Source organism: Artibeus jamaicensis, unplaced genomic scaffold (genome assembly GCF_021234435.1).
Source record: "Artibeus jamaicensis isolate MK-2021 breed Jamaican fruit bat unplaced genomic scaffold, CSHL_Jam_final contig_685, whole genome shotgun sequence".
Lineage (NCBI taxonomy): Eukaryota > Metazoa > Chordata > Mammalia > Chiroptera > Phyllostomidae > Artibeus > Artibeus jamaicensis.
In genome coordinates this window covers 26,521,914-26,548,526 of record NW_026521924.1, presented here as the reverse complement: position 1 = coordinate 26,548,526, position 26,613 = coordinate 26,521,914, and the positions used below count along the sequence as shown (strand labels likewise).

General features: G+C 47.9%; 1 protein-coding gene across 2 annotated transcripts in view; it reads right to left on the bottom strand.

The window, feature by feature from the left end:
• EYA2 (EYA transcriptional coactivator and phosphatase 2) overlaps nt 1-26,613 on the bottom strand; it is a 201,548-nt gene that overhangs the window by 131,093 nt on the left and 43,842 nt on the right. Inside the window, exons 1-2 of one of the 2 annotated variants that reach the window (XM_037164710.2) lie at nt 18,471-18,503; nt 1,042-1,157 (exon numbers count right to left, since the gene is read on the bottom strand). In XM_037164710.2, coding sequence (XP_037020605.1) covers nt 1,042-1,147 — 106 coding nt within the window. In that variant the 5' untranslated portion in view covers nt 1,148-1,157; nt 18,471-18,503. Of the gene's footprint in view, nt 1-1,041; nt 1,158-18,470; nt 18,504-26,613 lie in introns of those variants that run through there. The other variant, XM_037164709.2, reaches the window with a different exon arrangement.

The window sequence follows — 26,613 nt, the reverse complement described above, 5'->3', positions numbered from 1 at the left end:
GTCTTGAGGTGACCTGTGCCTCTCTGGAAGGAAGACCACCTCTGAACAGGGCTCACTACACCTTCGCAGATTCTCAACGAGGCCGGGGCGGTTTACACGCACGCTCCGAAGTGCCAGGAAGAAGGAGGGCGTGTTCTCTGCCTTGCAGTTTGGACATGGGAGCCCGGCGGAGGGCTGTTCCAGCTTTATTACTGGCATGTAAAGGAAATGTCACTGTCTTGGGGACATCAATAATTACTTCCAGAAGCCTGGAGTTGTTTAACAGCAAATTCCTTGTGATGTTATATTCAACTAGACACACGTCTCTTTGGTTTTCCATGACAGTCACATAGCATCTGTGCCCCATAAGCTGTCATCAAATACAGATTGGGAAGGAGAGAGAGCTGGGGGGGTCACAAGATACAAGCCACAAATCCCAGAGCGGCCCCGTAAAGGGTTAAACCCAGTGGTTAAACAGAACAGCTCAGAGCCTTTTGTTAACTCCAGCTCTACCAGGAAGGCTGACGGATCCCAAACAAGCAAACAATAGCTGGAATTGTTCTGGTGAAAACTAGTCCAGCTGCATCGTTTGCCAATCATTTTAAAAACCAGCTTAACTCTCCCCTCTGCTTCCTTGACTTCAACCCAACCTGAAAGCAAAAGGCAGACGGGTTCTTGTCCCAACATCAACCCCTTCAAATGAGACGCCTGCTTGGATGCCGAGGTGGCGAGAGAGTGCTGAGCGACGGAGCAGAGACCCAGGCACACCCGAAACTGGCAGTCTCTGTGGAGGTGTCAGCATTGCCTGGAACTGGAGACCAGCACAGGAAGTTCAGGACACGGACGAGCGCACTTTCACCTCGGGTGACTAGACAAAATTCTCAGCAACGGATGCTGAAGTCCTGGTGCAGAGGCAACCATCTGAACAGCTGGGGGAGAAATCGTTACAACGACTAGTGGTAGTATGGAAAGGACGGGCGTCCGGGGGTGTTAGCCCCTTACTGGGTTCCGTGGGTTCAGCGGGGACCACTTCCGGCCCACCATAACCCATGCCAGGCCTACCTTCTACGTCACTCAGAGTCCGGACATCGGCGCCGGCAGTACACTTCAGTTTACTCAGACAGGTGCCGTTTACAGTAAGGCTGGGTGAGATCACTAGTTCTAGCATTTCCTTGTACCTGCAAGAAAACAAAGGAAAACGTTTAGTCATTAATGATGCATGCTTCCTAAGGACTCCTACTTCTTTCCCTAAGAGTACAAATACAAAATCTGATTACCTCAGCCCAGCCGTCTTACAAATTCTACACAATCAAAATTCACTAAACTTTTCATGAATTGGAATGAAGAACTCGCTCTCCCCCAGAGACTAGGCTGCTTGATTAAAACTTTCCCCTCCTTCCTACTGTATTTTGCCACTAGAAAAATGATATATTTTGGTCTCTTGTAAACGTATTCTGAATAAGCTGGAGTGGCCCAGGAAGACATCCCAGGAGAGGAAGGGAGAAACAGATCAGGGAGAGTGTTTGAATTTAGATTCCCAGAAGCCACAGGCCCAGGGAGAAGTCGGAGTTGGCTGCAGTTCAGAGGAACAAAGGGACACGGTGTGACACGGTGTGACTTGTTCAGACAGAGAAAGGCATCACTGACATCAAGCCCCTCGAGGCAGCAAAACTCGCAGGCCATCACTGTGGTCCCTCCCAAGGACGAATACACGAGAGCCATTATCACTTACAATGTCAATAAAACATTCCAGGGGCAGGGAAGGGTAGGGACAGTTCTCGTGGGTCATTTTCATTTTTTTATCGAAAACTTTTCCCACCCCTGCCCTACGTCAGTACTTTCTCCTCCCCCATCCCTCCCCACTGCAGTAAGGAAATGAGGCTCCCAGCTAATGCAAGCAACATTGGGTATGGCAGTTTGCAAGGGACTGAACTACAACCAGCACCGTGTGACACCAGTTCAAGCTGTACTCAGAGAAAGGCTAAGTTCATGGATGGCATGTCAGTCTCCAAGGTCAAGATCTGCTATCATTGTGTTAATAAACACAGTGCACTGACAGAGAGCAAAGCAGTTCTGAACTCCGATTTCACTGTGAAAAGGTTGTGGATTCAAATTCCAGGGTCACTACTTGGTATCTTGAGCAAGTTACCAGACTGCCCCAAGTCAAAAGTGTTCTCCTCTGGGCAGTGGGGATCATCAAAGCCCCTCTCTGACAAGGTCACGGTGAAGAGATGGGGAGAGATGATACATAAAGAGGCGGGAAGAGATGATACATGTCAACAAAGGACTTAGTAGGTAGCAACCTACATGCCCATTCACTACCACAGGAATGAATAGCTGGGCAATACGCTCACAGGATGGAATATAATACAGCCCTGAAAAAGACTGAATGAAGCTCCACACAAGCACAGCAGACTGCCAGGCAAAGTACGGAGCAAAGAGGCAGAAGGGTGCCCAAGGTATGACACCACTTCTGTGAAGTGCAAAAATACACAAACCAGTGTTACACACTGTTTAGGGACACAGACACGTGCAATAAAAGTAGAACAGTATGGGTAGGAGTGATAAACACTGATTTCAGGACAGTGGTTAACTCTGGGAAGAGAAGGAGGATGCAGTTTGGGAAGTGGTACCCTGGAGATTTCAATGGTGCTCTTAACATTTTATTTAGTTCAGGGGTTGACGCTGACCAACGGTCCATCCAAAGCCAGCCTGCCATCTGTTTTTTTTTTTTTGGGGGGGGGGCATGAGTCAGGAATGGCTTTTACATTTTTAAATGGTTGAAAAAAATCTAAAGAACATTTCATGACATGTGAGAAATTTGTAAAATTCCGATTTCAGTGTCCGTAAGTAATGTCTCTGGGGGATGCAGCGCTGTTCATCAGTTAACTGAGTTGTCCTTGACCACTTCCATGCTGCCACTTCTGAGTGATCGCAAGAGAGACCCACAAAGCCAGAAATATTTAGTATCTGGTAGAAAATATCTGCCAACCCCGGCTTTAGTTTGCCAGCGCGGTGCTGCTGGGTGGTTACCTCACATCTTTGTGCTCCCGACACACTTAATTTTTAACACAGAAAGAAATCACTCATTCCAGGACGTACACATAGAAAGTGCTTTATATACACTTTTTAATCTGACAAGAGAATTCCACTGCTTATTTATAGCAGCTGACATGCATTTAGCCCCTAAATCTCCCCAGGTATACATGCATGCTCTGTGCCTGTTAATGTGTTTACTTCTAACCCGTGGGTATGTTTATTGATTTTAGACAGGGAGGGGGCGAGACAGACAGACAGACAGACATGCACACAGATGTGAGAGAGAAACCTCGATCAGCTGCCTCCTGTACGTGCCCCAACCAGGGATGGAACCTTCAACCTCGGTCTGTGCCCCGACCGGGGACCAACACTGCAACCTTTCGGTGTATGGGACAACCCTCTGTCCCACTGAGCCACCGGCCCAGGCTGCCTATTTTCTCCTTCCCCCAAAGCTGCAGACATTCCAGGAGAGAGGCCTGGGAGTCCCGTTCTTTTAATACTTCGAGCGTATTGTATGGAGCTCAGCAAATGGCAAACACAGACCCTACTGCCTGTAGGTGCCAGAAAGTAGCACATTATCCACACTCATTCCCTTCATCCTTCTGGGTCTATGCAAATAATTCAAGGTTAAAAAATAAACAGTGATGTTAAAAATAGCACCGGTCTCTAAATGTCCAGGTGCTATGAGCATGGGTATTAGAGGCAGCAAAATGAACTACCTTTCTGCATCCTCAGGGTTGAAAGATATTTAAAGCCATTGCCAGTGTTTTAAAACCAAGTGATTCCACACAAGAACCTAGAATTTCAGCTTCTCTTAAAAATGAAAGGATAATGCCATGTTTCTGCATGGCAATGCTACCTGGAGCTAAGTAGTGGCAGACCAGCTTAGTCAAGGCATACAGGCTCCAATCCGCCACAGTCCCCACCCCTCCCTAGTGTCTTACATTTGACCCTCCTTTTCCCTTGACATTTCCTCCTGGTCTCTATAGGCCTTTGCATTTGAGATCCATTCTATTGTATCCTTTTGGAAAAGCCTGACAAGGAAAGACATAGCAATGTGACTTCTGGCCTCAGTCACATGGCTTATTTATTTTACTGAGTGTCGCTGTCATCCTCAAGAGCTCTTACCACATCCAAACAGCATTTGTTGACATTACAGCAGGGCAGGAATGTGTTTGTCTTAGCTCTGGGACAGAGCGTTACTCCTCGGGTATTCGGTGCACTCACCCCTTGCCTACTCTTCTCACCGACCGAGCAATGTGGAAATAGTCTGTATCTCCCCGCACAGCGCCTGCCCAGAACCTTGTTCACTTTGTCATCTGACTGGCACCTTGTTGCAGGGTGGGAGGGAGGCAGGCCTGGAGGAGGAGAGGGATTGGCAAGGAGGGAGGGAGGAAACCTATAATAGAGTGATTAGCTTTCTGCAAGATTAAAAAAAAATTCCTGTTTATCCTCATTTTCCCATTCCACCCTAAACAATGAGGCTAATGTATTAAATATGTCTCCTTGCACAATGTCACACTGTTTTATGTGCGATGCATTTTAATTTACATGGATAATGTTATATATGAGATCTCATTGTTTATTAGACTCCCCCCTCCCGGAGTCTGCACTATGATTTTAAAATGTGTGCATGTTGCTGACGACCCAGCCTGAGGCCAGAATTCCATACTGGGCTCTGCTCTATTGTGTTTACACATCGCCCTGGGGATGAGTGTCCAGGAAGCCTCCCCCTCTCAGCCACTGTAAACAATGCTGCAAGGAACATCTTCATTGAAACAGAACGAATATTTAAAAATATAGAAACCAGCCCTGGCTGGTGTGGCTCAGTGGATCGAGCGTGGGCCTGCAAACCGGAGGATCATGGTTTGATTCCCAGGGAGGCCACATGCCTGGGTTGCAGGCCAGTTCCCAGCAGGGGGCACATGAGAGGCAACCATACATTGATATTCTCTCCCTCTCTCCTTCCCTTCCCCTCTAAATATAAATAAATAAAATTAAAAAAAGCCTAAACAAACAAAAAATATAGAAAACATACAATAATAAAACATATTTATGTGCATGTTCGCAGACTGTTCCTTGTAGTTCCTGCGCCGTTCTAGATTCCTAGCAGAAGTACGTAAGCTTTCTAGTTACATAAATTCTTGCTAACGCTCAGTATTGTCCACTTTTCTAATTTTTGCCAGGCTGATGGGTGGAAAATGATATCTCATAGTTGTTTTAATTTGCATTTCTCTGATTACTAGTGAGTTGAAACATATAGTCACATAATTATGGGGCATAGGAGTTTCTGAGAACTGTCTATTTATATCTTTTATCCCTGCCCATTTTCCTACTGGATTTTCTTCCCTTTTTCTTTATTTTTTTTCTTCTTGGTTTGTTGGAGTGCCTTGCAGAATCTAGGTATTGGCACATTGTTGGTTTTATTTTTTATTGTTTATTTTTTATATAAATGACTTCATTTTATTGGGGTCTTTTTAAAAATGTTTTTATTGTTGTTCAAGTACAGTTTTCTCATTGTTGGTTTTAGACACTATAAGTTTTTCTTAATCTTTCATTTTGTTTTCTTTATTTATAGTGTTTTAGACAATAATTTTTTATATATTTCCCCAATAATTTATAACTTTTTTTCTAAATGTAAAAATTCTTTCCCTAACCCTGGGATATTAAAGTTTGTCTACATTTTAAGCTATTGACTTGGAATTTTACTTGTCATATTTAAGTCTTTAATTCATCTGAAGTCTTCCACTTAGTGTGATTTAAAGTTGCATTTTCCTCCACTATGGGAAAAAATGACAATAAGTTAATTTTCCTAAAATGTATTACACTGTCTAATTGAGTCTACCCCCCAGATAGGCTGGCATAGTTTGCATTTTTGGTTCCATCTCATTTACATAATCAAAAATAAAAGCTGGAAAACATTGTTTTAAGGCACTGGAGGGCAACTAAGGCAGAGTTTGAGGGCCCAAGATCCCAGAGAGATGAGAAATGGACCCAGTGAAGCCTGACCTCTACCACGTTTCCTGGCAAGACATTTGCCAATTTATAAACACAGAGGAAGAAACTAAGGGCTCAGAGTTTTCTAGCCTCGCTGGGCTGGTGGGGGCGAGCACAGCACAAAAATTGGAGTTCAGGGCTAACTCAGCGAAGGCAGCTGGCAAAGACTGTAGAGATAGGAGAACAATAGAGAAGAGAGCTGGATATTGTTGACAGTTACTACCTTTGAGGCATTTGCTGATACCTAAGCTGGGTGGGGTGAGAGGCGAGAAGCCAAGCAGAAAGGGAGAGAGCTAAGAAGGCAAGAAATGAAGCAGAGCTTCTGGCAATCTCCCAGGACTACGGAAGCAAATTTTAGAGTTCATGGCTCATCAAGGAGGAGAGAGGCCTTGGGAAACACGCCCGGCTTCTATTTTTTAATTTTTGAAAATGTTGTTTTCAACGATAATTTAACACACACCAGGCTTTTGACCAGCACCCCTGAAGGGTTACTCCCTTGGACTGAGGGCAAAGCAAATAGCTCCCGCCTCCAGCCACCTTAATCCTGTGTTGGATCAAAGTAATTTGCCACCTGCCAAAAGAAAAGTAATTCTTCTCTTAGGGAAGACGTCATCTTCCAGAGTCTCTGTAATTTTTTATACACAGTGCTTAGCATTTAATAAAAAATTACCAGACGTGCAAGGAGACACCACCAAAAGATCAAAAACCCAGACAAAAATCCAAACCCATGTAAGATTCAGATACTGGGAGGATCAAACATGGACTCCCCAACCGCTGTGATAATATGATCATGAACCTGGATTTAAGGGTAGAATGCTACTAGAGAACTGAAGTCTCTTCAAAGAAAATCTAATGGAAATTCTAAAACTGAAAACACAATCACTGACATTCTGAACTCAATAGAGCAGACTGGACATAGAAGAAGAAAAAATTAATGAACTGGAGGATACGTCAGTAGACAAATCTCAGGAAGAAGGTTGGAAAATAGGTTTTTTAAAAAGCATACAAGCAACATGGGGCATGGAGAAAAGGTCTGACATACATGTAACAGAGGCCATACACAGAAGGGGAGGAGAGAGAGAACAAGTCAGAAATAATATTCAACAAGAAACTAACAGAAACATTCCCAAGACTGATGAAAGATACCAAGCTAAGGGAATAAAAAAGTTCTGAGAATCCAAAGCAGGATAAGCACAGAGAAGAACACTCCTGAGCATGCGTATCATGGTCAAATAGCACATGTGTGAGAATATATTAATCCTTAAAAGCAGCCAGAGGGGAAAGAAAAGACAAGTTAACTTTAAAGATGGAGTAATAAGGCTTCTCAACGGAAATGATGGATATTAAAAAAACGGACTCTCATCTGCCAATGTACAATTTTATGTCGGCAAGAAAATCCTCCAACATGAAACAAACCAATATCAAGATTGTTTGCCACCGGAAGACCTGCACTACAAAAGAATGCTCTGGGGGCATGAAAGTTCAGCAGGGAATGGGGAACCGCGTAGAAGGTGGACACGTGAGCAGGAAGGGGACGAACAAAGTTAACTTGTTCTCAGGACATTGCGTTTTCCTGGATGTTGTAAAAGCACTTACAGTGAACTTTCAGATTTACCAAGGGTGCTATAATGTGCAGGGTACCTATGTAGTGGATAATAATTAAAAAATGGCTACTAACAAGCTAATAGAGAAGAAAATGAAGTAATAAAAATAGTTGATTAATCCAAAAGAAGGTAGAGGGAGAAAAAACACAGAAGAGATGAAATGAATTGCAAAAAAAGAGATAAATTTAAACCGATTTATCAATAATTGTATTAAATGCAAGCACTTAATATACATTTACATTACATTACAATAATTACAAAAAATGGAAACATAACAAATTATAAGACAAAGTTTACAAGACTAGGTTTTAAACAATGGACTGTGATTATTATAAGACTCTTGTAAATATAAAGATACACAGAGATTCAAAGCAAAATATTGTAAAAATTCATATGATGCAAATACTAATTAAAAGGAAGCAGAAATCATTTCAAATTGACTTGTACATAAAAACCATTATAGAGATTGAGAGGAATATACAGTAATGATAAAAGAATCGATCCACTAAGATATAACAATATAACAACTAAAAGATTTGTCCTTCTTCAAATTAATTTGCATGGTAATTAACTCCGAAGAAAATAAAGCCAGTTGCCTGAGTCTAGATCTTTGGCAGGCAATGTAAGATCTAAAATTAAAACATACCTATCACAACATGATCCTTCAGAGGCAAATAAGTAACTATCACTAACAAAACTGAAGCAATAGAAATATTCTGCTCACAGACCTGGCTGGTGTGGCTCAGTGGACTGAGCACCAACCCGTGAACCAAAGGGCTGCCAGTTCAGTTCCCAGTCAGGGCACATGCCTGGGTTGCTGGCCAGGTCCCCAGTAGGGGGTGCAAGAGAGGCAAACGCACACTGATGTTTCTCTCCCTCTTTTTGTCCCTCCTTTCCCCCTTTCTAAAGATAAATATATATATTTAAAATAAAATGTTCTGCTCACAAAATAAGCAGGATCTTAATTTAAGAGCCTGACAATTGTTCTTTCCTGCTATAACTTAAGAGGTACTGCTATCTTACAGAAGCAAACCTCTCACCCAAAGTACAGTGATGTGAACAGAGTGAGAAAAACCCTTCCGGAAAGTCTGATCACAGCTCTCATTTCCCAGGCACCTATTACATGCCAGCCAATGTTCTTGATTACTTGTACATTACCTCCTTTGATTCTCTCAGCCACCCTGGGAGATATAATTATCCGCCCTCTGTGTCCCAAAAGGCCGACTGAACACAGGTTTAGGTCTGAGCAAACTGTCGGCACCAAGGATATGTGAATCATTCCTGTCTCGTGAACTGATCCTGTTCTGCCACGAAGATCTAAAAAGACGCTTTTTAAATTTCAGCACAGGGTGAGTTTTACGTTCGTGTTCTATGGGTCATATTATTTTATTATTGAATTACATGAGGCAGTGGAGGAGGGAGGCTGATCTCTTTGAGGCCTCTCAAGGTCTTAACCTGACACCGATGGTACTGCTTAGTTTATAGATAATAGAAATAAAAATAACTAACACTTAAAGACCACTTACTCTGGAGCCAAGAGCTCTTTATATATATATATAGTCGTTTAATCTTATGAAGCCGACGAGGGGACTGAGGTTCAGGAAGTGACTGGTGGTTAGAGCTGGAACCAGCTCTGGCTTTGGGGTGTGTGATCTTAACCACAGCTTGTCAGTAGAACTGGTTAGTATTTGAATCCAGTGTGTCCACTAAGCCGCCCAGTCAGAGCACCCCCCACCCTGCCCCGGCCCCCCTGCTCTGTCACCTGCTGCAGGGGCTCACATCCTAGCTACATCTTACCAACTGTATGACCTTGGGCAAGTCATTTTGCTTCTCTGAGCCTCAGACATGAGGATGGAGAAAACACCTCTTGCTCTTCCTGGCAGGTATGTCAGAGAAGGCATGAGTGAGTGTGCACTCCTCAAAGGGTAGCCGCCGCCGACATGACCTGTGTTTGTGCAGACAAAAGCCTGGCACGTACACTTGAGGCAGACACCGGGAACTGCCATGAAGATCATCCGACAACCACTGGTTCCTACTGGGGTCTGATGGACAGAGTTGAGCTCTCATGCAATTTAGGGGGAGGCTTCCTGCCCGGCTCCCCCTTCTCCCCTCCACACAATTACCTGAAATAGGAGACCGGCTTATCCTCTTTGCAGGAGAGGGAGGAGAGAAATCAGACAGTCTAACAGAATCTGGGGGGAAGACAAAGACTTAGCTTCTCTTTCAAGAAGGCAGAGAAAGGGAGCAAAGGCATGGGATTCATTTACAAAAGAAAGTTTCTTCCCCTGAGCTGCATAATTGCAAACCCCCGATAACCCTGCTGCTTCAGAACCCGGCCCAGAGGAGCAAAAAGAAAGAGGCATGCAAGCCCCGCCCTCTGGCCTTTTCCTTGGCCGGCTGCTGCCAGCGGCTTGCACCATTTGTTACCCTTGTCACCACCCCTGTCCCCAGGGACTGAGAAGCACTGGGGGAGTGTGAGGCTGCTGGAGGAGCCGGAGAGATGACAGCTGGAAGGTGGGGGGTGGGGGGCGACTTCAAAGGCTAGGAGGGATCAAAAGCAGATGGAGGCTCCCAGGCGGGTGGGCGGCTCACCTTTCCACACCCCCCTGAGCGCTCTGGCTACCTTGGCTGAGAACAGTGGCCCTGCCTGCTGGATGGAGAGGACAGATGGCCAGTCGGCCAAAGGGAGTAGAGAGAGGACTGACTCCTAACATCTTTCAAGGGCTTAGAAATCCAAACCTGCCAACAGCAATCACAGGCTTCTGGGCAGACAGCAGCTGTGGCCCAAACCTGGACATTTCTGGCTGCCTCCACCACCCCCATTTGATTTCAATTCTAAATACATCTGCTGAGTGCAAACTGGCTGCCCCCTATCTCAGGGGGAGAGGTGCTCACACCAAAAGCCCGGGATCGTCCCCCTCCTCCCTCTTCTTCAACCTTCAGACCCAATCCATCACCCAGTGTCATCAAGCTTGCCTCCTAAACATCCATGGAACCCACCAGCTGCTCTCGCCCTCCACAGCCATCGCTCAGGGCCATGCCACTGCCCTCTGTGCCCTGGACAACCACTGTGACCTCTGCACCCATCTCCCTGGGGCCATGGTGGCCTCCCTCTGTTTTTTTTCTCCCTGCTACGGCCTAAGGGACTTCTGACAACATAAATGAACCTGTCCCCTCTCCTCATCCTTGCTTATAACCTCCAATTGCTTTCTGCTGTTCTTAGGACTAAGCCAAGACTTCTAACACAGCCTTGATCTGGCTTTCCTTCCCTCAGCGTCTCAGTCCAGCACACTGGGCTTTGCACACACTGTTCCTTCTGCCTGGAACACCATTCCCTCCTGCCCTTCGGGGCTCTCGGCTCTAGCATGATTTCCCCAGGCCCTCTCTGAGTAAGGCCTACAGCAGCTTCCATCAGCCCATCTCCCACCTTTTCACAAGGCAGTGGCTATAACCATTTTTACAGGTGTCTAAGTTACTTAATTTCCATCTGTCTTTCCAACCAGACTGTAAGCCACCTGATGAAAGGAACTGTCTGTTTTGTCCGCCATTCTATTCCCCAAATCTCCTGCAGGGTTCCTTGAGGGCTGTTTAATAAATATGTCTGGTATAATGGATGAATGTGGTATATGAATAAATGTACTCATTCAACCAGTATTTACCAAGTGCCTGCGATCTATGTGCTGGTCACTGCCATTGTCACCACACCAGATGGGACACTCGTTGACATTCCTGCCTGGCCCCTCTAAGCAGGAGCTTGGGACCCCCTGGTTTACTCTTCCCAGCATTAGCATCATATGAGGGCGTGGTCGGAAGTACCTGGATAACGGATGCTACTGTCCCTGGGCCATCCCAGAAGGAAGAAGTTGTCCAAAAGCTCCTGCCCAGAGGACACACAGTGCTTGTTAATTGTGGTTATTATGCCGTTAAGCTCTGCCTGCTTGTCATGTCCTCAGCGGTCCTGCTCCCCGCCACCCCAGGTGTACTTTTTCCAGCTTTACTGAAGTATAATTGACATACTATATAAATTTAAGGTGCACAATGAGATGATTCAATACACATATCGCAGAATGATCTCAGAGGTCAAGCTAAGAAAGCAGGAGGAGAAAGTGAAAGCGTCTAGAGCCATGGCATGGAGAAGTCACTGCTTGAGAAGGAGCATGGCAGGAGCAGCGGGTTCCTGGGATTTGGCCTGGCGGGTCTTGTGGCAACAGCATCCTTTCTTTCTTTGGAGGAACTGCCTCTCCTCGACTCTCAGTACATGTGGCTTGGGTGGGGCTGACCCTGAGCCTGGCAATTAGCATCTCCCATCCCTTGGTCTACAGTGATTGGCTCAGGGGTGGTGGTCACGAGCCAATGGGGGCCAATGAGAGGCCCAGGATAAACTGGAGAAGAGATATTCTCTCCCACTGGATGCGATCTTGGAAGGTACCTATTGGGAACTGCTGGCAAAGTAGTCTTAAAAGACTGTGACCCCCATTCTGATAACACGTGCATTGCCTCTTTGGACTTCACTGTGAAAATTAAGAGTAGGAAATTTGGGGGCTGCTGTTACTGTGGCCGACCCGAATATCCACAGAGAGGACCCCACCTGCTACAATGGTACAGTCAGAGCCTTTCCTCCTGTCCACATCTCCATCCCCTCTGCCCCACCTCCCTTACAACGGGGAAGGTGGCACCTAATAGGAGCTGTGGGGGCAAGGCTGGGATGCGCAGGGAACTGTCTCCCCAGATGAACAAGGTCCGTTCAGACTCTTCTCCGAAGGCTATGACTATGAAGAAGACAGATGAAGTAGAGACACAGCTGATGCTAAACTCACTCACTGATTCATTCATTGAGCCAGGCTGCCAATCATTCAGGATCACCGATTCTATTCAAATTGCACACCGAAAAGGAAAGTCGGCTTTTTTGACTAATTTATTTCACTTTTTTTTTTTTTTAAGGCCAGGAATTGTTCCAGGCTCTGGGGATACAGTGTCGAATCAATAGACAAGTTCTCTGCTCTGCTGAAGCTGACATTCTAGAGAGGGACTTGCTCTCCAGCCTTGGGTGGCGCTCATCGGCCGGTGACCCCAGGGAGCCAGGGTAGAGGCAGCTGAGTCGCAGAGATGTTTCTCTTCCAGCTGAGAAAATAACCATTACCTTTCCTTTCTTAAGATAAAAATTGAGCCGCCCAGGTCATATCTCAAAACGTTTGTAAATAAATATAAACTTTTCCGATAAAATTAAAGTTGTCTCTGGCCATAACACCCCACCGGCTGTACCCACAATCACTAACTGGACAAGAAGCTCTGAAGACGTTCCTCTGGCCACCATCACACACAAACGCCCACTCATACCCTTCTGTACAGGATTTTGTCAATGTGTTTTAACCAATGTCATCGATCGGTGCATCCTGTTCTAAGACTTTTTCCACCCTAATAATAAAATCTCAATGTTCTTTCCCTGTCATGCCGCAGACATGGAGCTCACTCTTTTTTCACTGCTGTATAGTATTCCCAGGCATATCTACACCACAGGTCCTTTCGGCCAGTCCTCAGGTCTCTCGAGTTTTATTCTTATTATAACTAATGCCACACGGCCTGGGACAGGCCCACTAGGGGTCCATGCACACAGCACTCTAGGATCGATGCCCCAAAGTAAAACTCCTGGGTCCACCATTTGAAATTGTAAAGGGCATTGTCAGAGTGGCTGGTCCCTTTTCGACCCCCAGTGGCCATGTCCCACCCTCCCCCCTCGCATTGTTTCTATTCTTGATTGGAAAACTTTTATCCAGAACTCTCTTAGGAAGACATAGCCATGATTCTCATCTGCCTGCACAGCAGGCCACTCATCAGCACCACTGCTTAGCCTTATGTTCTGGGGAGTCCCCCCCAGAATGGAGAACCAGCCCGGGGCTAGAATCGTAGCCCCAGACCAAGCTCTCCCACTCGGGCTTGGCAAAGTCTCATCATGTGACCTTGGCCTAGAACAAAACTGGTGGAGGGGAGAGTTTCCTTACTCGTCCCTCATTCCCGACAGCCTAAAAAACAAGGGCCCTTTGTTTTTGGCTAATCCAGTTTCCCTGTCCATGGGATTAAAAAAAAAAACACTTTTAGTTTCACTTAAGATTCATAGGAAGTTGTAAAAAAGAGTACAGAGAGGTCCTGGGTCCCCTTCCACTTCCCCCACAGCGATCACATCTTACATGACAAAAGCACAACGTCCAAGCCAGGAAATCAACATTGGTGCAAAGTGCAGCTCAGTGTAGCTCGGTGTCATTTTATCACATGTGCAGATTCGTGTGCAATCAAGACTGAGAACCAGTCCATGGTCACAGAGGTCTGTCCCTTCACGGGCACACCCAGCCTCGCCTCATCCCCCCACCTCCAACACTCCTAACCCTTGGCCCCGATTGCTCTGCTCTTTGGCTCTGTGATGGCGTTTTGAGAACATCACAGAAATGGAATTGTACAGTATGAGCCCTCTTGAGATCGGCTTTTTAAAAAAACACGACTAAATTCATATGTTTGCGTTTTACAATGCGTTTTTCTAATGCTCACTAGGCCCACAAGAAGCAACCTTCAAAAAAGTCCCTGATGTGTGGTGACCGAGCGGGAAGGGACCACACACATACTGTGTTCAGATTGGGTTCCACAGGGCCCCGGAGCGGAATGCAGGACTTTATAGGGCACGTCTCATGCGGAGCCATAAAAGAAAAAAAAAGAAAAAGAAAAAGAAAAAAGCCCACAACTACGACTCTTGCTCTAAGGAAAGGCCTGTCCCTGCCAGCAATGGCTGGAGAATGTCAAGTGCTGGGTGCCACAGAGAGCCCCAGGAACACACCCCCCAAGAGAGAGGCAGGTAAGCAGCAGGCTGGAGGCCGCCTTCCCTTTGGTTGCAAAGGCTCTGTGCTTTGACTCGACTTACCGTCCCTACCCTCAGTAGAAACCACACAGGCGTTGCTGTCCATCGCCGTTCCTCTCCTTGCTCACCCAACCACAGCGACCGCAGTGACCTGGCCCCACTTTAAACCGTCTTACACCAGGGAGAGGCTCATTCCGAGATTACAGAGCAGGGCATTCTGAGTAAAGGGGAAGGGAAGGGATGGGAGAAAACTGCTGGTGACGGGGTAAGAGAAACTGAACACTCCAAACTGAACAGTAGAGGGTCTTCCCTTTACCCAAATCCTCACGAGTGTCCCCAGGAAGCAACAACCATCACGAAACTGAAAATGACAATAGCCCCCATGCAGGAGACGCTGTCTAGGAGCCAGGCACTGTTTGAAATGCTATTCACGTTTGAGCTCATTTAACCTTCCCAATGGCCCCTGTGAGAGCAGCAGAACTCTGGCCCCATTTTACAGACGAGGAAAGTGCGGGCTGGGAGGCTGGCACATGCCTGAAATCAACTCGAAGTAGCAGAGGTGGACTTCGTAAAGCCGGGACACTTGACTCTGAACGTTCTCCTCTCCTGCCATCTGCCACCCACAGCAGCAGATGTCTTAAAATTAATCTTCCCTGATGACTGATCTCCCCTGATTACATTGTTACCCTGAAGTTGAAAGGCCCAGGCAGTGATTCATGAGTTTTTAAATGTTTTTCTTCTTGTTTTGAGGTTGCCTCAATTTTATGCAATTTCATAGAGTGAGGTTTCTCTCTCTCTCTCTTTCTCTTTGGTAAGATGCTTCGTGGAGGGCTAGAACTTTCTTTTTTTTTTTAATGAAAAATCTCTCGCACGTGCAAAAGCAGACAGAATAGTATAATGAATCACCAAACACCTATCACTCGGATTTAACCATTTTTAAGATTTTACCCTATGAGTCAGTCTCTTCTAAGCTGTTTGGTTTATTTTTCTCCCTGGTGAAGTTTTAAAAACAAATTCAGATTTAAAGTCTCTTCTTTCTGCCACACTGCGTTAAAAATATGGACACCTTCTAGTATCACACCTACCCAAGTTCACACTGGTTCCCGTGCCATCAGGAACACTGTCCCTAATCGACCCCCACCCCCACCCACCCCCAGTTGTCTGCACATGGCCTTGGAAGGGTGGTTTGTAAGATTCGGGATCTAAACAGAGTCCACATGTTACATTTGCTTACTCACATTTATTTAATCCAGAACAGCCTCCCCCTCTTTTTTATGCAGACCATTGACATGTTGAAGAAACAAGGTTAGTTGTCCTGAAGAGCATCTCACATACTCGATGTTTCTACTTGGATCCTCATGGTGGTGTTCATTTATTTCCCATTTATTTACTTGAAAGTTAAATTAGGTTCAGGTTCATTGAAGGGTGGGGGACGGTGATGCTACAAAGTCCCTCGCACTGCATCAGGAGGGGCAGTGTCCGGGTGACCCCCCATCTACCGACTGCACTCTCCTCCCCTCATTTTGAAATTCCCATAAACCTCTGATCTAATGGTTTCATCACTCCTGGGATGAATCGGTTATTTCATTAGGGGTTTATAAATTTTAAAAACATTTGAAGGAGAGAGAAGAATATTACAAGAACATTAATGTGTATTCTTGCAGATTGCTGCCACAAATCTTTCTTCACTGCACTCCCCCAACCAGCCTGTATTTATCTATCTATTTATTTATTTAACCCTCACCCGAGGACATGTTTACTGATTTTTAGAGAGAGAGGGAGGGAAAGAGGGTGAAACATCGATCGGTCACCTCCCATGGGCGCCCTGATCGAGGGTGGAACCCACAACTCAGGCATGGCGCCCTGACCGGGGACCAAACCTGCAATGTATATGGGACGATGCTCCAACTAACTGAGCTGCCTGGCCAGGGCAATATTTAATTCTATTTTACAAAAGAAAAAGAAATATATGCCCATGGTAAAGGAGTCGAACAGAGTCCCCCTAGCACAACCCGAGGTACACCGTGGCGGAGTTTGTTGGGTAGTCTCTGGTACGCCTCCTCCTCACCCCTTCTTCTACCACGAAGAAACTCCTGATTCCGGCAGGGCATGCAGCCGTGGGAATGAATTTCCCAGCTTCCCTTGCCGTTAGGTTGTGGCCCTGAGACTCAATTACGGTCAGCAATGAATCAAAAGTGGCGCATCCAATGTGCAGACCACGTCTTTAGGGGAGGGCGGCAAACGTCCCGCTTTTCCCCATCCCTACTTGCCAGAATGTCGGGAGAGCTGTCCTGGACCCCGGAGGAAAAAGCTGTGTTTTGAGGATGATGTGACAAGATGGAAGCAGTCTGGGGCACGGGTGACCTCGGAGAGCAGAGCCGCTGCGAAGGCTCAGACTCCTGCGTCTGAGAGAAACACTCTTCTCCGCCATCCACGGCACTGAGTTCAGCTCTCTGTCACATCTCTGTCTGTCTGTATCTACTCATCTGTCATCTGACACACTGTCTTCAGGGCACTACGTGTGTGTGTGTGTGTGTGTGTGTGTGTGTGTGTGTGTGTTCATTTGTGCAGCAACTGGACGTTACAGGGAATTCTGAACATGCACGAAAATACCCGGACTCATCAACGAGCCTCCCCAGGCTGGTCCCTCGGCCCCAGCGGCCACTGTGAACTCACGGCCAGTCCCAGCCTGTCCATGCCACCAACTTCTCCCCTTAGGGAACGCGAAGCAAGTGCCAGCCAGCACATGCTTTCATCTCCGAATGTTTCAGTGTGAATCTCTAAAAATAAATCAAACGAAAAACTAAAGATTTCTTTCGAAAACACAGCCACAAGGGCCATTATCATGCCTACAAAATTTCCTTAATAATACCAAAAAAGATATTAATCTATTTAAGCAAAAACTATGTTGTATATATATTTTTTATTCCCATTTAAAAACACACTGTGGGCAACTTTCAACACCAGTGCACCTAGAGACGCCTGATTGTTTTTAGTAGCTGCAGAGAATGGCATTGAAATGACGCACCGAGGTTTATTCAGCCATTCTCCAACTGTGCACATCTGGGTTATTTACAGGTTTTCTTTTGTTTGAGTTTTGCTATTTTAATCAATGATGCAATGAGCCTCTATCTCCCATCTCACTCTTGACATTTTGGGCTGGGCGGATCGGTGCTGTGAAGGGCCGCCTGTGGATTCTAGGCTGCTTGACGACATCTCTGGCTGCCTTCTCGCTTGGTGATGGTAGCACCATTCCCCCTCACTTGTAACAACCAAACATGTCTCCAGACATGGCCAGATGTCCCCTGGGGTTAGAGTCACCCCAGTTCGGAAGCTCTCCTCTAAAGATATTCACCTAGGCAAGCAGAACACTCTAACTTCTGCATCAGAGGCCAGCAGAGAAATGGAAAGAGGAGTTTTCAAAAAGGCAGCCGCTTGAGAGAACTATCAGTTCACAGCCGCTCTGGGTTTCAGTAAATTCTTTAGCTGTGCTTCAATCATGCTTTCCACGAAAACCTGAGATTTGACTCTTCACGAAGAACTGCAGTTAAGGGTCTGCGAATTTATCATGTCAGCCAAAGAGCCCACTGAGTTGATCTTTTTCCTTTCTTTCTTAGCATAGTGCCTTGGACAGGTATCTATTTGATGGAAGAACAAAAGATATGTTCGATAAAATGGGCCCAGAGGTGGTAACAACGTTCTGACCTTGATGGTCTGGCACACTTCCTATTGTAGGGTTATGCTTGTTTCAGGGAACAAGTGGGACCCTCCGCATTCCCCTCCCCCCCTACATTCAATGATGCACTGTATTATAATTGTGTTTGTGTGCAAAAGGGGGAGGGGCTTCCAATTCTAAGTGAAACCTAAACTCACCAGCCTTAAGCACACCCCTCTGCTAAGATCTGCCCTTTGAGAGGTTTAAAATCCAGCCAGAACCTGCAGGGAAAATTAAACAAACCCCAAAAGGGTGCATTGTGGGGCTGAAACAGGCCAAGGGGATTTCTAACCAGGCATGAAGCTCCAGTTGGTTGGCTCAGCTGGTGGTGCTTCAGCTGACTGAAGGACTTTGGGATCTGCCATTCTGGGTCGTAAACGCACAGCTACAGTAAAAACAAGTAAAAAACAAGAAAAGGGTAAAGACAAATATAAAGGAAGATGAGAAAAAGGAGAGAACCCTTAAGGGAGATCTAAAAATATAGTTTTACGGACAGTCACAAGGTTAAAGTCACGTATTCAGTCCACAAACACTACAGAGCACCCACTATGTGCCAGGCACCGATCTCATTCCTGGGGGTTCCAGGTGGGGGTGGGCAAGGCAGAGGGCACTGCGGGCTCCCAGGACCAGCAGCACTGAGGATCACGGAGTTTGCACTTGCTGGTGAAGTCCGGCTACCAGTTCCGTTAGCTGAGAGGACAAGACAGAGGGACACCTGGGCCAAACCTTCACACTGAGAAAGGCCTCCTTGCGCCCCAGCCATTACCTGAGGTGCTTTGCATGTACTAGCTCACTGAACCCTCAAGATAACCCAGAGCTAAATAACATGGTCTCCCCCTTTTACAAAAGGGGGAGACTGAGGACCACAAAGACGAAACAACCTCCACAAAGACACCAAGCGAGGCAGGTGGCCGGCACCGAAATACGGCTCAGAGCAGAGGTTCTCCGTGGGGCGTGACTTCGTCCTCCTGGGGTCCCTTGGCAATATCTGGAGACACTTTTGGTTGTCACGACCGGGGGGAAGGTACGACAGTGTGGATGCACCTGGACACCATTACGCTGAGCGAAACAAGCCGGCCCGGGAAAGACAAGCGCCATGCGAGTTCACTCCCGTGTAGAGTCTAGTGGACAAAATAAACTAACACACAAAACAGAAACAGACTCACAGATGCAGAGAACAGACTGACAGCTGTCAGAGGGGAGGCGGGGCTTGGGGCACTGGGTGAAAAAGGTGAAGGGATTAAGAAAAAAAACTCGTAGACACAGAGAGAGGGGTAGGAGGGTGTGGGGGAGGGGGAAGAGGGTGAAGGGGGGATAAGTGGCGAAGGAAGAAGACTTGACTTTGGGTGGTGAACACATGATACAACACAGAGACGATGTACAATAGAATTGTACACTTGAAATCTATATAATTTTATTGTCACCAATAAAATGTCACCCCAATAGATTCAATACAAACCTAAAAATAAATAAATGGAGTGGTTGAATAATAAGAACGTAAGACTGTTCCCACTGCATCCCTAGAGTTTAGAGCGATGCCTGGCAGAGAGAGAGCATGTGCTAAATAAATATTTGTTGAACAGATGCAGGTATGCATTCACGCACGAACGAATGAATGAAATGTAAAAGTCTGTAAGAGTTTACTCGGCTGTACCCCAGGCGTCAAGGACAGTTTGCTTGCTCATCGAGTTTTAAAGTCCTGCAAACACTCAGCAGGTGCTACAGTCCTTTCACTTGCCTAGTCCTGGCCGACAGAGACAGCAGCTTTCTCTTCTGACACAATCCCGTGACCAGAGCCGGTCCCCTCGCTTCCTTAGCTGACTGCACACCCCAAGAGAGAAGCTGAGGCCTGCGAAAAACATCCAAGAGAGGCAGCCAGAGTGTGCCACAAAAGTCAACAAACGGGGGCTTGGGAATCTGTCAACCTTGACCGGATGAACACGTTCTCGAAAGGGCCACTCGTTCTTGCAGGGAACGGCAGGGCCCACGGGAGCCAGCAGGGCCAGGCTGTGCCAACCCGGGAAGTCAAGAGGCCAAGAACAAGTGTCTGGGAGGCCGAGCAAGCCTGGGCCTGAACCAGCCAGGTGGGGTCACCTGTCTCCATCCTGTGCCAAGGGAAACAGCTCCCTGAGACAAGACGAGGAACAGGCGCACTGGGTCAGACTCAGGCGCTATGCAGCCGGCGGGCAGGCCTGGGCCCTGGAGTGGCCCCGTGGGGCGGCTGCGGGCCGACCCGGGCTCTGGGGCCTCAGCAGGCCTGACAGACTTGCAGGGCTGAAAGAGAAACCACTCGTGGTGCCTCGGCCCCTTTTAAATGGGGCTTTAGCTGCTTAGGAGCGAGTTGGCTGTGAGCCCAGACCCCAGTCCTGGCGCTTGTATTACTGTTTGACCTTTAACAAGACTCATATCTCACACTTAGAAAGGGTTCACAACTGAGGCCAGGCTCAGCGCCAAGTACTTGACCTACAGTGCCCAGTGATGAGCGTTAATACTCACAAGGCAGGTCAGGCACCCGGAGGGCAGGTGGCAGAGACGGCGGGATTCAAACTCAGGCAGCTCCAGTTCTGTTCACCAGTTACCCTGGTTGGCGAACTGTAGTAGTACCAACAACTATCATTTATCTGACATTTACCAAACCCAGTCACTCACCACCCTGAGTATGAGTGATTCTGAAACTCCAAGTTCCAGTCATTCTGAAACCAGAGCATCAGATTCCCTCTCGCCACTGGGCCTTTGCACATGCTGTTCCCCCCGGAAGCACTCTCCCTTCCCATTACTACTCACCGAATGTACTGCTCATTGAATCCTCATGACAGCCCTTGGCTATTACTCCATAAATTCAAACTCGGGGAAAATAGCTCCCGCGTAACCAAACAGATGCTGCGGAATACAGACCCTGGAGCTGCACCGCCTGGCTGGCGTCCCAGCTCGGCAACTTGATGGTGGCCGTGACCTTAGCCTCTCTGGGCCACAGTATCCTCATCTGTACAGTGGGAATAGTAACAGCGTGTACCAGCAGGGCTGCTGCGAGAGCATTAAATGAGTTAATACCGGAAAGCACTTAGCAGAGTGTCTGGCAAACAGAAAGTGCTCGAAAAACAGCCCAATACCTGTCATGCCCGCAATACCTGGGACGCAGGAGAGGGGACAAGTCTGGCTTTCCAGGGATGGGTGGGGGGCAGAAGCCGACTCTCAGCCTCAGCCCTCCAGCGCCCCCGAACTCCACCAACACTCCTTGTGGCTGCATCCGTCCCCTCAACGCTGCCTGCAGGCCCTCTGCCTGTTGGCTGCCACTCGGCCCCTCCTCACTCCCCCACGACTGACTCCAGCAGCCCCTGGGGCGCTTCCCAGCCTCCACCCGCCTGGAGTGAGGTTTTAAAACATCAATCTGACCTTGTCATGCCCCCTGTGAAAAGCTCTTTAATGACTCCCCATCGCTCTTGGGCTCAGTTCCAAACTTTCGCAGGGGTTAAAAACGGTGGCTTTCAAAGACCTTTGAGACTGGCAGTGAGAAACACATTTGGTAATGCAGTGCAGTGCACACCTTTATAACCCTCGGAATGAGAGTTTCAGGAAAACACAGTGAACTCACGTGCGACGCACATGAGCACTTTCTACGCGGTTCCCTCTGACTTTTCCCGCAGTGCTGGCTGTGGCCCACCAAATTCATTTCAGGACCCGTGGCTGCGTTGCAACCGGCACTCCAGACAACACCCGGTTAAGGATGCTCAGATCCAGGCCCCGGCAGCCCTTCAGCCTCACTTGTCCTCACTGCCTCCTGGCAGCCCAAGTTGCGGTCATTCTGAAACCAGAGCATCAGATTCCCTCTTGCCACTGGGCCTTTGCACATGCTGTTCCCCCCGGAAGCACTCTCCCTTCCCGTCCACACGGCCTAGCCACAGGCTGCCTGCTCCGAAGTGCCATCAGCGCACGCAGCGAATGTTGCCTCGCTGTCACCTGTGACCACATTGCATCACCCTGGGAGGTTTTTTTGCTTTTGAGTTGTTGCTGTTGTTTTTTAAACCGATGCCCAATCCCTACTGCGGATCTATTGGTTCAGACATTCCAGGGGGTGAGGTGTGAACATCAGCTTTTAAAAATGCCCAGTGAGCATACAGAGCCCCCGCCCCCCACCGTGTCCAGGAAGTCACCCCGTTTCATTTCCTCCAGGGCACTGACGACAATCTACAGTAGCTTATGAATTTGCTGACACGTTTGCTTGTCTGGGATTAAATAAACCGAGAGGAAGGAGTTTTCGATTTCCTCAAGTCCCTGTCCCTTTCCCCAGGGCTCAGGAAGGTGCCCGCACTAGAGATACTAGATTGGTCTTAAGCCACGCCTCTGGGACACAAGGTGGAGCAGAGAGGTCAGCTTTCTGATGGCGCCTCCCACAATGCTGGCTTTCTTTCCAGTAGCTACAAAAACGCTCACTCGTTCAAACCTACAAAACACACCCAAACCCAGCTGGCTGTGGGGGCCCCGTGGCTCCGATGGCAGAACGGTGACTAGGGACAGCCCGAACGTTTCCTGTGCAGGGCCCATGGTAGTTCTGTAAACACTTCAGGCTTCGTGGGTGACGCTGTCTCTGCTGCTATGGCTCGACTCTGCCCGCTGGAGTTCTAAAGCAGCTCCATAGAAATGAATGGGCGGCACCGTGTCTCAATAAAACTTTATTTACAAAAATCAGTGTTCGGTCCTTGAGACACGGTTTGCCTGTCCTTGCACCCAAGGGTAGGGCTGAAGAGCAGAACTCGTAGAGCCCAACCGCGTGACCGTGGGCCAGTCATTTCACCTTGCTGTGTGTGTCCCCACTGGGAAATATAAAGACACCGAGTTCACGGGGCAGATGGGGGAGGATTAAATAAATTAATCCTTGGAAAGCACCCCAGATAGCACCTGACATTCAGCGAACACATCGGTAAATCTTAGCTGCCTTCACTATTACTCTCCGGAAGCACAGTGACCTTCGATGGACCCCGGCTGCCCCTCTAACCAGGCGTGTTCCTTGGGCAAAGTGTCTCTCCGCCTCCATCTCTGCAGCTGCAAAACCAGACAATAATCATATCCACCCTCCAGGTTGCTATGGGATGAAATGAGTGAATATAGGCCAAGTGCACAGTAAGTGCTCAACAGCCAAAGTCAACAGCACTATTATTCCCCAGAACAGTACCAACAGAAAAACCAAGCAAATCAAAACAAACCTTGGGGTGTGTTGCAGCCCCTGCCCTAGGTTCAGGCACCTGACCTGGCCTGGTGCTGGGAGGTGTGGCTGGGGGTGGGGGGCCCTTTTTGAAGCTGTTTTCTTGCACCTCTTTCCACACAACCCTTTCTCGAGATTTTGGAAGGCAAACGAAGACAAAGGGCTGGCATTTCCGACCCGCCCCTGCACCGTCTCTCTGCGTTGGGGCCCCCGCTGACCCCAATGGGACCGGACACTCCGAGGCTTTCAGAGACAGAGGAGGTGCCCGGGATGGTGGCTGGGCTCAGGTTCCACAAATGGGAGGTGGGGCGGGAGAGGGCAAGTGAGAGCCACCCTTCTCTGACACTTTTCTATGCCACAGTGGGAGCGGGGTGTGTGTGTGTGTGTGTGTGTGTGTGTGTGTGTGTGTGTGTGTGTCAGGGGTACAAGATCAGAGAGGCAGGAGAACGGAGAGGGCGCTGAGGGGTAAAGGGGTGCCATGAAGTCCCAAAGAGGGGCAGTGCCTCCCTCTGATCAGCTGAAACAGTGACAGGGGTGATTTTGACCCCAGGGGACACTGGGCAGTGTCTGGACATTTTTGGTTGTCACAACTGGGGGCAATGACCTGACGGCTGGACTTGCCTCTGGAGCATTAGGGGCAGAGCTACACATACAAGGAACCCGGGTCCCTGGTGGACCATGTACAGCACAGCGGTCTGCCAGGACTGTGGTTATTGGTCTTTATGTGCGAAGAAATCAGCTTTGATCATGTGAAGCTCTGAGACTAGAGGTTGTATTTGTTACAGCAACCAGCACTCCCATAATCAATACAGCCATGGAAAGTAGTAAGTAGGTCTTGGAGGCAACTGCATGGACATCACTGAGGGGAAAAAAGAAGATGCTAAGCACATGCGATATATTATTTTAAAAAAACAGTCAATGATTCCTTCTCCTCTCTGCCCCACCCCCCAAGAAAAACAAACCCAAAACCAATTAAAGTCAAGCCTAAATTAATCTGTTTAGGAACAAATTAGTATGGGGAAAAATGTGGAAGACTAACAAGGTTGGGAGTCGGTAAACTGTGGCCTGAGAATGAATCTGGTCCACTCACCTGGAGTGTAAATAAAGTTTTATTGAAACACAGCCATGCTCTTTGGTTTACATATTCCTATAGCTGCTTTCATGCTGATGATGCAGGTGAGTGGTTGCCATGGAGACTGCACAGCCTGCAAAGCCATAAACATTTACTGCCTGGTCCTTCACAGGAGTTTGCTGACCTCTGTACTGGCTGACCAACCCAGGAAAAAAATAAGGATGATGCTCCACCTACAAAGTGATAAAGCAAAATCACTCTCGAGGTTCTGATGTGCAATGTCCACAACACGGAAGTGGAAAGTCGTAAGTTACAGGGCCCACAGTCTGATCCTATTTTTGGAAAAAGGAAATGATACAGATTTGTAGGATGGCTTGTGCACCTACTCCGACCGAGAGAGTCTGCCTCCAACGATCACGTGAGTCCTGATGAAGAGGAAACTCGAGGACCGCCCACTTTTACTGTATATACTTCGGTGTCACCACAACTTTGGGATGAGCACATTCGTTAAAAAAAACAAAAGCGATAAAGGAACAAATAGTCACACGAAACTTGAACTCAAAGGAATGTAAATGTTGCTGGTGACAGACTTTGCTGAGTGTGGTTCTTAAACCTCTTTTAGACTCTCTAACTGCCAGGCTGGGGCCTGGCCGGCACATAGTAGGTGCTCATTAAGTGTACGACGACTGCATGAACAAGCGTTGGAAGAGAACAATATAGCAAAATCACGAGAAAAAAAGAGAAAAGGAGAGGAAAGCCCCCCTCCCTTTGCTCACCCAGCAAAGTACCAGGACATCGACCCAGGCTGAGGAAATGCCCCAGCGTGTGCTGACCTTTTAGTCTGACCTTCAGAATAAACCAAGTCACTGTGGTTGCTCCTTCCTCACCCCCAGATCAAAGCAAACAAGCAAAACACCAAGAACGAGTCCTTTGCCAAAGACGTTCGGCTCATAAACAGGCCTCTCCTTGCCCTCACGCACGCCTCGTGGTGAGAACTGGGTACCATCAGAGCCCCCTGCCCTTGGGGTCCAGTTCAGGCTGGACAGGAACTGTCCCAGGCTGAGAATGGGAGCGTGAGGAGGACAGGGCGGCTCTGGGAGTTTCCCGGTGTTTGGGGAACGACAGCAGGGTGCACACGAGTTTCTTCAGTCGCTCACCAGCTCCAAGGAAGGAGCGCCTGTTTACGTTGTTGCTGGTTTAACACAGGTCACTCATCAGCACTGTACTTCTGGGGCGAGCAGCACAAAAATCACATGGACGTGTTCCCGAACAGGGAGCTAGCTGCCCAGGGCCTGTTTGCTGCGCAAACCCTCGGTCCATAAACCGCAAGTCAAAAGGGGGTGAAATTTAGAGACAAACACAGCTGTGTGGGTGTCAGGGTTGCTCCTTCGCCGTGAGCTCCTACATGTACTGATTTTATTTTTCGGAATTGTTCTCCTTCCCCGCTCCCTCCCCCCTCTCTCTTCTTTCCTCCCTCCACAAATATTTACTGACCTTTTACCATGTGCCAAGCATTGTTCTGGGTTTGGGGGATGGAACAATAAACAAAACAAACTCCCAGCCCTCCTGGCGTTGGCATATCCAGTGGGGGAGACAGACAGTAAGCTGGGAGACACATAAGTATTCCAGGCAGAGTGACCAGAGAAGGCCTGTTGGAGGAGGTGACATTTGTGAAGACACTTGAGGAGACAAAGAACCACTAGGCAGAGCAGTATGCGCAAAGGCCCCGGGGCAGATATGAGCCAGGCGTGCCTAAAGAACGGAAAGAATAACAATTGGAATGTGATGACGAGGGCAAAAGGGATAGAAAAACACATCCGAGAAGGACCACAAAGGGCTGCTGTAGGCGTGGCAAGGCTCAGAGCACTGGGCACTCACTGGGGGGTTCCGAACAAGAGTGGCATGACGGTTCCCAATAAGAGGCTCCTAGTTTACTTGCAACATCCATGCCTATGAAAGAAAACGTAGAAATCACAGGAAAGGAAAGGGAAGAAAAATTGCCACCCCACGATCTCAGCAGCTATACCAGTAGTTCTCGACAGGGATGATTTTACCCCTTAAGGGATACTCGGCAATGTCTGGAGACATTTGGGGTTGTTACACCAGGGGAGGGGCGGGGGAGCTCGATGCTACTTGTACCTAGTGGACAGATGGCAGGGATGC